The sequence below is a fragment of the Coregonus lavaretus genome, assembly GCF_964263955.1.
Source record: "Coregonus lavaretus genome assembly, chromosome: 19".
Lineage (NCBI taxonomy): Eukaryota > Metazoa > Chordata > Actinopteri > Salmoniformes > Salmonidae > Coregonus > Coregonus lavaretus.
In genome coordinates this window covers 46,927,086-46,940,241 of record NC_140006.1, presented here as the reverse complement: position 1 = coordinate 46,940,241, position 13,156 = coordinate 46,927,086, and the positions used below count along the sequence as shown (strand labels likewise).

The following is a 13,156-nucleotide window of genomic DNA, read 5'->3' as shown; positions in this document are numbered from 1 at the left end:
ACCAACGCCACGTTGCACCACAGACTGTCCAGGAGTTGGCGGATGCTTTAGTCCAGGTCTGGGAGGAGATCCCTCAGGAGACCATCCGCCACCTCATCAGGAGCATGCCCAGGCGTTGTAGGGAGGTCATACAGGCACGTGGAGGCCACACACACTACTGAGCCTCATTTTGACTTGTTTTAAGGACATTACATCAAAGTTGGATCAGCCTGTAGTGTGGTTTTCCACTTTAATTTTGAGGGTGACTCCAAAATCCAGAACTCCATGGGTTGATACATTTGATTTCCATTGATAATTTTTGTGTGATTTTGTTGTCAGCACATTCAACTATGTAAAGAAAAAAGTATTTAATAAGATTATTTCATTCATTCAGATCTAGGATGTGTTATTTTAGTGTTCCCTTTTCTTTTTTTGAGCAGTGTATATTATGACTTGAGACTGAAAATGTAACAGCAGATGTGTAAAAAAACAAAACGATTCTAGATTTGATAGAGCATCCGTTTCATTTGGAACGGTCTGTTTTTGAAAGCATATCAAGGAACAATTCTCATCTCCATTGTGAGCCATATTTACAGTTATCCAATCACCTCACCCCAAATCTGACTGATTTTTAGTTATTACCTGTATCCAAGTGCATTGCTGGACAATTCTCACTGCATAACCATCACCATGAAAAAGCATAATCCTTGCATACCCCAGTCAGTCAGGTTATTCGAGTCTTAATGTGAACAATGGGTCTGGTCACCTCTCTTGGCAAGGGCATCAAAGTCTGGTGTCATCTTTTGATGTAGAGATTCTCAGAACAGCTGACGAGTGGTAATTTGTTAAATTTCACCTGTGACGGGATTTGTTGTAATTCATGACTGAGAACGTTTGTTCACACACACGTGTGGACCTGAATAAAACAAGCATCCTTTGGGTGTGCTTTTTAATGTTTGGGAACTTCGATCAAAGTGCTAGTGTGTGTCTCAGTGCGGCACTGCGATGTGGGCGCGTTCAGTGCGGCCAGTGTCGGAAAATGAGCGAGAGACCGGCTGCTCATTTGTCTGGAGAACAACATAAGTTTGGCCTTTGAATGCTTTCACGTTGGAATACAGTTCATGCACAAAAACACAATTTCCCTGCAGTTATATAATATCTTAATATAAGTTTATATATTATTTTATATTAAGTAAATATAACATAATATAATAACTTAATATAATATAACAGAGCGCTTAAAGCATCAGACAGTGAATATAGTTGATTTGACGTGGTCCTCTGTAGCTCAACGTGGTCCTCTGTAGCTCAATTGGTAGAGCACGGCGCTTGTAACGCCAGGGTAGTGGGTTCGATCCCCGGGGCTACCCATACGTTAAAAAAAAATATGCACGCATGACTGTAAGTCGCTTTGGATAAAAGCGTCTGCTAAATGGCTTATTATTATTATTATTATTATTATTAAAACATATAGGATGTGTCTCCTATTTGGAAAAATACACATTTAAAAATGTTTCAACCAATCGATTGTTTCAAAGAACAGAGGACTCTTGGTTGACCAATATTTGTTTTAGTCGGGGATAGCCCTACTGTGCATTGAAATTGCCATCGATAAAATGCATTTGGGTTCGTTGTCCGTAACACGACGAGGCCGGTTGGACGTAATGCCAGGGCGGCATATGGTAGAGAAATTATTATTCAATTATCTGGCAACGGCTCTGGTGGACATTTCTGCAGTCAGCATTCCAATTGCATGCTCCCTCAACTTGACACATCTGTGGCGTTGTTTGACAAAACTGCACATTTTATAGTGGCCTTTTATTGTCCCCAGCACAAGGTGCACCTGTGTAATGATCATGCTGTTTAATCAGCTTCTTGATATGCCACACCTGTCAGGTGGATGGATTATCTTGAAAAATTAGAAATGCTCACTAACAGGGATGTAAACAAATTTGTGCACAAAATTGTAGAGAAATAAGCTTTTTGTGTGTATGGAACATTTCTGGGATCTTTTATTTCAGCTCATGAAACATGGGACCAACACTTTACATGTTGCGTTTTATATTTTTGTTGTATGTGTTGGTGGCCGGTTTCCCGGACAAAGATTAAGCCAAGTCCTGGACTAAAAGGCACTTTTCAAATCGAAGTTGATTGGTTGAGTGTATATACAGTTTATCAGATGTTTATAGTGGTTGCAGCTAAATGCTTATGTTACTAGCTCCTAACAGTGCAGCAAAAATGTCAAACAAGTACGTACACAAATAATAATCAAAATTGAGGTTGTAATTGGAGGTTCTGTGTATTTTTATGGGCACAAGCACTGTTCACACCCCTCTTGTTGGTGGAGAGAATTTAGACTGCAACATTTCCTCCATGACAAAATGTGTAGAATTGCAGGAATAAAGCTTTTAAACCTGCTAAATTCTCTCCACCAACAAGAGGGGTGGGAACAGTCGTGAACAGAGGGGTGGGAACAGTCGTGAACAGAGGGGTGGGAACAGTCGTGAACAGAGGGGTGGGAACAGTCGTGAACAGAGGGGTGGGAACAGTCATGAACAGAGGGGTGGGAACAGTCATGAACAGAGGGGTGGGAACAGTCATGAACAGAGGGGTGGGAACAGTCGTGAACAGAGGGGTGGGAACAGTCGTGAACAGAGGGGTGGGAACAGTCATGAACAGAGGGGTGGGAACAGTCATGAACAGAGGGGTGAGAACAGAGGGGTGGAAACAGTCATGAACAGAGGGGTGGGAACAGTCGTGAACAGAGGGGTGGGAACAGTCGTGAACAGAGGGGTGGGAACAGTCGTGAACAGAGGGGTGGGAACAGTCGTGAACAGAGGGGTGGGAACAGTCGTGAACAGAGGGGTGGGAACAGTCGTGAACAGAGGGGTGGGAACAGTCGTGAACAGAGGGGTGGGAACAGTCGTGAACAGAGGGGTGGGAACAGTCGTGAACAGAGGGGTGGGAACAGTCGTGAACAGAGGGGTGGGAACAGAGGGGTGGGAACAGTCATGAACAGAGGGGTGGGAACAGTCATGAACAGAGGGGTGGGAACAGTCATGAACAGAGGGGTGGGAACAGAGGGGTGGGAACAGTCGTGAACAGAGGGGTGGGAACAGAGGGGTGGGAACAGTCGTGAACAGAGGGGTGGGAACAGTCGTGAACAGAGGGGTGGGAACAGTCGTGAACAGAGGGGTGGGAACAGTCGTGAACAGAGGGGTGGGAACAGTCGTGAACAGAGGGGTGGGAACAGTCGTGAACAGAGGGGTGGGAACAGTCGTGAACAGAGGGGTGGGAACAGTCGTGAACAGAGGGGTGGGAACAGTCGTGAACAGAGGGGTGGGAACAGAGGGGTGGGAACAGTCATGAACAGAGGGGTGGGAACAGAGGGGTGGGAACAGTCGTGAACAGAGGGGTGGGAACAGTCGTGAACAGTGCTTGTGCCCATTGAAATAGACGTGGAGCGCGCAGGGGAGGCGCGGGATGTTCCCCAATGCTGGACGGAACCCCTACTCTTAAGGTATGCAATGACGGGAACATGGATGATGCACTACCCAATTTCTAAATTTCACCTTGTGCATTCTACTATTACAACTTTCATCAGTAAGTTGAAAGCCGGAGTGAGTAACTAAAATAAGTGGTTCCCACAGCTTGGTACCACTGCCCTAGAGGACAGGGAATACATATTATAACAGATACTGGACCATGTCAAATTAATTCTGTTGTTTTGATCCAAACCTTGTCTCGCTCTCTCCCCGCCTCTCTCTCTCTCCCCCTCCCCCCCCCTCCCCCTCCCCTCTCTCCCCCCTCCCCCTCCCCTCTCTCCCTCCCCCCTCCCCCCCCCCCTCCCCCCCCTCTCCCTCCCCCCCCCTCCCCCCCCTCTCCCTCCCCCCTCCCCCCCCTCTCTCTCCCCCCTCCCCCCCTCTCTCCCTCCCCCCTTCTCTCCCTCTACCCCCCCCCTCTCTCCCTCTACCAGGTCCCTTTACGGATGTAGTCACCACCAGCCTGACGCTGAAGAACCCATCTGATAAAAGAGTATGTTTCAAAGTGAAGACCACAGCTCCCAGGAGATACTGCGTACGGCCAAACAGTGGCATCATCGATGCAGGCGTCATCGTCACCATCTCTGGTGAGTCAAATGGGTCACGTGACGGAACTCTCAGGCTGGAATTTAAATAGTATTGGAATCATATTGCAAATCATCCCATGCAATTATCTTGTACTGTAACGGACAGTTTTCCTGACACACAGTCCAGGGTGCCATTATTCATACATTTATTATCAGATGGATGGAGGGTTCTGATTAATGATAATTGTACCTGAAGTAGGAAAATGATGTTAACTGTATTAGGTTGTCCAGCATGTCCTGGTCTATTAAACATGTTCAATGGAGAATCTGGTGCTTTTTTTTAGTCCAGTCAGGACTAGATTCATAGCGTAATTCAAGCACATGTTTGTTTTTGTTTTTTTGCTGAGATATGTGACTTTTTCTTCAATCAATCTGTTCCAGTAATGCTCCAGCCCTTTGACTACGACCCCAATGAGAAAAGTAAACACAAATTCATGGTCCAGAGCATCTTTGCTCCCCCTAATGAGTCTGAGCTGGATGCTATGGTGAGTCTAGTTCTTACAGTCATCTACAACTGCTGGAGCGGGTTCTCCAACCCTGTTCCAACTGCTGGAGCGGGTTCTCCAACCCTGTTCCAACTGCTGGAGCGGGTTCTCCAACCCTGTTCCAACTGCTGGAGCGGGTTCTCCAACCCTGTTCCAACTGCTGGAGCGGGTTCTCCAACCCTGTTCCAACTGCTGGAGCGGGTTCTCCAACCCTGTTCCAACTGCTGGAGCGGGTTCTCCAACCGTGTTCCTGGGTCCTGTTTGGCTCTGGTGGTAGAGCATGGCGCTTGCAACGCCAGGGTTGTGGGTTTGATTCCCACGGGGGACCAGTACGAAAAAAGTAGGAACATTTATGCACTCACTAACTGTTAAGTCGCTCTGGATAAGCGCGTCTGCTAAATGACTAAAATGTAAACAATTTAAACTCCAACCCTGTTCCTGGAGAAAGACCCTCCTGTAGGTTTTCGCTCCAACCACAGTTGTAACTAACCTGATTCAGCTCATCAACCAGCTAATTATTAGTATCAGGTGCTCGATTTTAAGGTTGGAGTGAAAACTTACAGGAGGGTAGTTCTCCAGGAACCGGTTTGGTGTTAAAACCTACAGGAGGGTAGTTCTCCAGGAACCGGTTTGGTGTTAAAACCTACAGGAGGGTAGTTCTCCAGGAACCGGTTTGGTGTTAAAACCTACAGGAGGGTATCTCTCCAGGAACAGGTTTGGTGTTAAAACCTACCGGAGGGTAGTTCTCCAGGAACAGGGTTGGAGTTAAAACCTACAGGAGGGTAGTTCTCCAGGAACAGTGTTGGAGTTAAAACCTACAGGAGGGTAGTTCTCCAGGAACAGGGTTGGAGTTAAAACCTACAGGAGGGTAGTTCTCCAGGAACAGGGTTGGAGTTAAAACCTACAGGAGGGTAGTTCTCCAGGAACAGGGTTGGAGTTAAAACCTACAGGAGGGTAGTTCTCCAGGAACAGGGTTGGTGTTAAAATCTACAGGAGGGTAGTTCTCCAGGAACCGGGCTGGAGTTAAAACCTACAGGAGGGTAGTTCTCCAGGAACAGGGTTGGAGAACCCTGTTCAAGATGAACATACTGTAATGTATTATCTATGACAGCGATTCTCAACTGGTGGGTCGTGTCCCAGATTTGGGTCACGGGAGGTTTTGAATGGGTCGCGAGTGTCTGGGTAAGAAACATGGGACCAACACTACATGTTGAACACAAATATAAAAGCAACATGTAAAGTGTTGGTCCCATGTTTCATTAGCTGAAATAAAAGCTCTATTTCTCTCAAATTTTGGGCACAAATTTGGTTACATCCCTGCTAGTGAGCATTTCTCCTTTGCCAAGATGATCCATCCACCTGACAGGTGTGGCATATCAATAAGCTGATTAAACAGCATGATCATTACGCAGGTGCACCTTGTGCTGGGGACAATAAAAGGCCACTAAAATATGCAGTTTTGTCACACAACACAATGACACAGATGTTTTGAGGGAGCGTGCAATTGGCATGCTGACTTCAGGAAGGTCCACCACATCTGTTGCCAGATAATTGAATGTTAATTTCTCTACCATAAGCCGCCTCCCAACGTCGTTTTAGAGAATTTGGCTGTACGTCCAACCAGCCTCAACCACAGACCACGTGTAACCATGCCAGCCCAGGACCTCCACATCCGGCTTCTTCACATGCGGGATCGTCTGAAACCAGCCACCCGGAGAGCTGATGAAACTGTGGGTTTGCACAACCGAATAATTTCTGCACAATATGTCAGAAACCGTCTCAGGGAAGCTCATCTGCGTGCTCGTCGTCCCCAGGGTCTTGACCTGACTGCAGTTCAGCATCGTAACCGACTTCAGTGGTCAAATGCTCACCTTCAATGGCCATTGGCGCCCTGGAGAAGTGTGCTCTTCACGGATGAATCCCGGTTTCAACTGTACCGGGCTGATGGCGTCGTGTGGGCGACCGGTTTGCTGACGTCAACATTGAGAACAGAGTAGGGCTGACCCCATTTAGTCGACTGGTCGATAGTCTGTTGGTCAACCAAGATTTTGTGGCAAATATATATATTTTTAAAATTATGGCACACGAGACTCCTGTCTCAGTGGACTAATCCATTGCGGAGGCACACCAGTAGTATATTTACCCATAATTCTCATAGTTTGTTTGGTTACGGTAATTTCTGTATTTATTATTATTATTATTACAGGTTTACCGTTGGCATTGTAGGAGTGGACATGTTGTTTGCAGAGCGCAAAGTTTTGGTTTACTTAATTTCATTGACGAGTTGTCAATTTTTTCTTTGTCTTTTCTTTGGAGCGCTCCTGTCAATCTTGAGTAAGGATACTCATTTGATTAAATCAAATCAAATCAAATTTTATTGGTCACATGCGCCGAATCCAACAGGTGCACACATTACAGTGAAATGCTTACTTACAGCCCTTAACCAACAGTGCATTTATTTTTAACAAAAAAAGTAAAAATAAAACAACAACAAAAAAAGTGTTGAGAAAAAAAAGAGCAGAAGTAAAATAAAATAACAGTAGGGAGGCTATATATACAGGGGGGGTACCGGTGCAGAGTCAATGGGAAATAACAGTAGGGAGGCTATATATACAGGGGGGTACCGGTGCAGAGTCGATGTGCGGGGGCACCGGCTAGTTGAGGTAGTTGAAGTAATATGTACATGTGGGCAGAGTTAAAGTGACTATGCATAAATAATTAACAGAGTAGCAGCAGCGTAAAAAGGATGGGGTGGGGGGGGCAGTGCAAATAGTCCGGGTAGCCATGATTACGCATAGAAGTAGGCCTAGGCTACCTATAGATGTGCCCATTTGGGGATCTGATACTATTTCTGATTGAGAAGCTCCACAGTGATGGAGTTAAGACAGTCATTTTTTCTTCGCCGCAAACAGTAATTAATGGAAGTCTGTTTTTGCATCCATTGAGTGACAATAGTTCCTCAACGTAGCCTATTTGAAAAATCTTTCCAGCTCTCTCCCTTTCGATAACCACTCAGCATGAAAGGGAAAATAAAATTAAAATAATTAATGCTCTGATCCGGTGGAAACGTCATAAAATAGGTCTACCTGATTTACTTTTTATCCCTTTTTATCCCTTAGCCAAATAGCCTAAAGCTGTGTCTGTCCTGAGCTCACTGGCAGGAAACGCTGAGGGCCCAGAATATTTTATACAATGTTGCAAAATTGCACCAGCTTTGGGCTGGACCAAGTTAAGTTGATACAATGTTTCAAGTTCCTTGCTGACAGGCCATGCGTAGCCAATGTGATTTATAGGATATTTATTTTTATCAGGATATTTTCTACTTGTGGGCTGCAATATTTTTATTTGTTGGCTTTATGTAGGCTATTGTTCCATATTGGCAATGGCAATAGAAGTTACTTTTTAGGTTTTGTATCATTTTCATTTAGATATAGTTTTGATTAACCACATGACATTGATTTTGAGATGTATATGAAGACAAAATGTGCATATGAAAATCGTAACTGGCGCGCAGATCAGTAGAAATGTTTCGATAACTTGGCACTGCAAATGGAAAAGGACCGCTGGTGTAGCCTATTACCGACAACCTTGGGAGCATAATGGCGGACTCTGTGAAGGCCAGCTACCGGCGGGTAGTCTTCTGGTTAATGGCGGACTCTGTGAAGGCCAGCTACCGGCGGGTAGTCTTCTGGTTAGGGGCGGACTCTGTGAAGGCCAGCTACCGGCGGGTAGTCTTCTGGTTAGGGGCGGACTCTGTGAAGGCCAGCTACCTGCGGGTAGTCTTCTGGTTAGGGGCGGACTCTGTGAAGGCCAGCTACCGGCGGGTAGTCTTCTGGTTAGGGGCGGACTCTGTGAAGGCCAGCTACCGGCGGGTAGTCTTCTGGTTAGGGGCGGACTCTGTGAAGGCCAGCTACCGGCGGGTAGTCTTCTGGTTAGGGGCGGACTCTGTGAAGGCCAGCTACCGGCGGGTAGTCTTCTGGTTAGGCTATATTGATCTCTAGCTCCCTCTTGAGTCATTTGTGTGTCTTCATATTTAATCACAGTGCTTAAAGCATCAGACAAGCTCAGTAGCCTACAGATTAGTTGATTTTATTAACACAGAGGGTGTGGCTAGAGATGGGAAAAATACCCATTATAAAATTTAGACCAACCGATTGGTCGAAAGAACAGACGACTCTCGTCGACCAAGATTTATTTTTCTGTCTGGGACATCCCTGGAACAGAGTGCCCCATGGTGGCTGTGGGGGTATGGGCAGGCATAAGTTGCGGACAACTAACACAATTGCATTTTATTGATGGCAATTTAAATGCCGAGATCCTGAGGCCCATTGTCGTGCCATTCATCCGCCGCCATCACCTCATGTTTCAGCATGATAATGCACGGCCCCATGTCGCAAGGATCTGTACAAAATTCCTGGCAGCTGAAAATGTCCCAGTTCTTCCATGGCCTGCATACTCACCAGACACTTACATTTGAGTAATTTAGCAGACGCTCTTAAGCAGAGCGACTTACAGTAGTCAGTGAGTGCATACATTTTTCATACTGGTCCCCCATCAGACATGTCACCCATTGAGCATGATTGGGATGCTCTGGATCGACGTGTACGACAGCGTGTTCCAGTTCCTGCCAATATCAAGCAACTTCGCACAGCCATTGAAGAGGAGTGGGACAACATTCCACAATCAACTGCCTGATCAACTCTATGTGAAGATGTCGCGCTACATGAGGCAAATGGTAGTCACACCAGATACTGACTGGTTTTCTGATCCACGCCCCTCCTTTTTTTGAAAAGGTATCTGTGACCAAGAGATGCATATCTGTATTCCCAGTCATGTGAAATCCATAGATCAGGGCCTAATTAATTTATTTCAATTGACAATCAGTCTTTGAAAATGTTGAATGTTGCGTTTTTATATTTGTCTTCAGTGTATTTTTCTTCATTCACAGTATTTTCTATATGTTATTAGCAGCGCTGTTTAGCGGATTAGGTTGAGTTTGTGGTCTCAAACCAGTGAGCCTAACATTCTTACATTTTTTAGTCATTTAGCAGACGCTCTTATCCAGAGCAACTTACAGTTAGTGAGTGCATACATTTTTCATACTGGCCCCCCCCGTGGGAAACAAACCCACAACCCTGCCGTTGCAAGCGCCATGCTCTACCAACTGAGCTACAGGGGACCTATAATAAGAATATGGGAAAAATTGAATTATTTACAGTGTAAAAGGTGGGACTGTTGTTCCCTTATCATATAATTGGTACATTTACTATCAGTGTAACATTAAACTGTTTTCCAAATTGCATTTTGGCAACAAAACCCCCCCAACAAAACCAGTTGAGATCCACCTATCTGAATTGTGGTAGTTTCCCCTCTAGTCCAGCAGAGGGCAGCAACATAATTGTGGTAGTTTCCCCTCTAGTCCAGCAGAGGGCAGCAACATAATTGTGGTAGTTTCCCCTCTAGTCCAGCAGAGGGCAGCAACATAATTGTGGTAGTTTCCCCTCTAGTCCAGCAGAGGGCAGCAACAGAGTTGTGGTATTTTCTACTCTAGCCAGGGGTCCAAAACAGCGGAAAAGTTGAGCCTCGCGCTTTAACGCTCTAAGTAGTTGCGGAAATGTACCACTATGCTATTTATTTTCTGCGTCTACGTCATATCGCTGAGTCTACCTTTTAAGGCCAGGCACCACACCCTAATAGAGATTTTTCCCCCCGTTTATCATATCAAAATCATCTTTTACCAAATATAGTACTTTCTTGTATTACAATTTTTCTGAAATATGATATTACAATATGCAAATGTAACATTATCTCGTTAAATATGCATATACATTTTTCAGGAAACTGGATGAAGTCAGACTAAATATTTTTGTTTCATTTTGTTAAGACACTCCAGGACCAGACTTACTCAGAGCAGATTGTGGATAAATACTTCAGAGCAGATTGTGTATAAATACTTGTATTTCTGTCTATAAAATACAAAAGCCATTTATGTGAAATATATCTGACAGAGATGGAGACAATATTTTCTGACTGCTTTGGTGGAATTCTCCGCTCTGTCTAGACTACATTCTTCTCTTGCGTTCTGTAGGCTAGATAACATATTTATTGAAATAGGAAATAGCAATGTGAAAATTACTCGGAATGACACTCGAGTGCTGCACTGCCCGACTCGTTTAAATTCAAAAAGTTCTAAACCATCGTCTGTCACATCACGGTGTCGTCGCCATCGACGACGACTGTCAATCACCGTCGACAGACGATGCTGTCGTAATATTGCCCAACCCTAGTATGATGGTGTGTCTGCGTGCGTTTATGTACTGTGTGTGTGTGTGGATAAAGTCCAGCTAATAGTCGTTTTAGTCTGATGAATAACATGCAGTATGTATTCCTCCCCTCCTCCAGTGGAAAGATGTGAAACCAGATGATCTTATGGATTCCAAGCTGAGATGTGTATTCGACCTGCCTTCTGAAAACAATAAAGTGGTAAGTCCTGCTGCCGGACGGAGAGATTATCCTACGTTTCCAACCCAAACTCCACCGTGTTTTTCTGAGCTGTTTACTGTTCGTCGAAAGCGTTCAAACTGACCTGGTAGATGTGTAGCTAATATTAAAAGGGTGGAGGCCCAGTTTACAGTTTTAACAATTTGTACCAGGTTTCCATCCAACTATTTCATGCGGATGAATGCATAAAAAAAGTCCTTATGGAAACGGCAAATTTGTCGCTAAAACTTCCCGACGTCGACGAAACAAAACACGCTAGACAAGGTGTGATATCTTTTTAGTTACGATGAACTTTATAACTTGTGCTGATGATGATTTTCATGTAAATTTCCTCTAGATATCCAGGAGGGCAGACGATCATTAAAAAATGAAGCTGGTGACATGACGATCATCATGTTAACCTACCTTGTCCACTTGATCGGCGGACTGTTGTCTCTAGAAAGCGTGCGGACAAAACAGATTGGGCGAGTTTAGCTGTTTATCGCAACAGTTTTTTTTTTTGTGACGAAACCATCTTCGAGTTGAAAATGGAAACCGTTATTCTGTACGTGAACTCTTAAGGCTCAAAAGTGCTTTTATGTGCACTGTGTCATCACGCACAGCAATTTATCTGCTAAAAAGTCAGTTTTTTTTCCCTATGCTGACTTTAGAATATTCGCATGAAATTCTGTCGCCAATTGGAAGGAAACCCAGCTAACCGTCTCCAAATGAGGAGGGAAATTCCATAGTAGGCAGATGTTGCTGCTTTTACATTTAACATGTCTGTTCTCAGTTATCTAATGTCTTTGTCGTTCGTCAGTCCTCTTAACATGTTCTCTATGCGGTCTGATAAGTACTGCCGGAGCAGGTTTTCCCTATTCTAGAGGGAATCCCCATCGGTGTGTTTGTTCCAGATGCACATTCTTTTCTGTTTAGGTCGTTGGAGGTCATAGTATTGTCATATCAATGCGTCCCAAATGGCACCTTTTTCCCCTATGTAGTGCACTACTTTTATCCAGGGCCCGTAGGGTAACGTTTGGGACAAACACATTGTTGATGTGTCTTCTAAGAGGTTAAAACACTTCTTCAGGCATGTTAAAACCGATACTCTGCCAAGCTCTGAAAACACACCCTGAATTTGTCCTCACCCCATAGTTCTCCCTCCCCCATGGCTCTCCATGGCTCTCCCTCCCTCCCTCTCTCTCTCCCTCCCCCTCCCCCCCATGGCTCTCTCTCCCTCCCCCCTCCCCCCCATGGCTCTCTCTCCCTCCCCCCTCCCCCCCATGGCTCTCTCTCTCTCCCTCCCTCCCCCCCCCCCCCATGGCTCTCTCTCTCTCCCTCCCCCCCCCCCCCCCCCCCCCATGGCTCTCTCTCCCTCTCTCCCCCCCATGGCTCTCTCTCTCTCCCTCCCCCCATGGCTTTCTCTCCCTCCCTCCCCCCATAGTTCTCCCTCCCTCTCCCTCCCTCCCCCTCCCCCAGGTCAGCAGCTCAGGGCCAGGAGAATAGGTCCTTCACTAGAGGATCAGCAGGGTTAACTACCCCAGTGCAGTCGGGCAGACACTCCTCCATGTTCTCAGGAGAGCCAGGCTATGAGAGGGGGTCTCGCCTGCCCCCCCGGGGCACCCCTGCCCCGGGTGGTGGGGAGTTCCGTACTCCCTTCAGCAGCAGACTGGGGCTAGGTCTGCCCCCCACCCCGCCAGGCAGTGTTGGCAACAGGAGGGATCTACAGGGGTTCAGGACAGCCCCCAGCTCTGAGGTTAAAGTCAGAAAGATACCGCAGGTTTGTGAGGATACAGACAGACAGACAGACAGACAGACAGACAGGCAGACAGATTTGTCAGCAGTAGATTTAAAAACAAAAGGGCTCACTTAGAACTCTCTTCCTGTTTACTCAGTGTTCCAGAGTGTATTTCCCATCCTCTTCCTGTGTACTCAGGGTTCCAGAGTGTATTTCCCATCCTCTTCCTGTGTACTCAGTGTACCAGAGTGTGTATTTCCCATCCTCTTCCTGTGTACTCAGTGTTCCAGAGTGTATTTCCCATCCTCTTCCTGTGTACTCAGGGTTCCAGAGTGTATTTCCCAT

At 45.8% G+C, this 13,156-nt stretch overlaps 1 protein-coding gene across 2 annotated transcripts in view; it reads left to right on the top strand.

Moving 5' to 3' along the window:
- Positions 1–13,156, top strand: part of LOC311147174 (vesicle-associated membrane protein-associated protein A-like) — a 36,592-nt gene that overhangs the window by 11,645 nt on the left and 11,791 nt on the right. For both annotated transcript variants that reach the window (XM_084183817.1, XM_084183818.1), the window contains exons 2-4: positions 3,956–4,108; positions 4,490–4,593; positions 10,996–11,076. In XM_084183817.1, the coding sequence (XP_084039943.1) occupies positions 3,956–4,108; positions 4,490–4,593; positions 10,996–11,076 (338 nt within the window). The remainder of the gene's footprint in view (positions 1–3,955; positions 4,109–4,489; positions 4,594–10,995; positions 11,077–13,156) is intronic.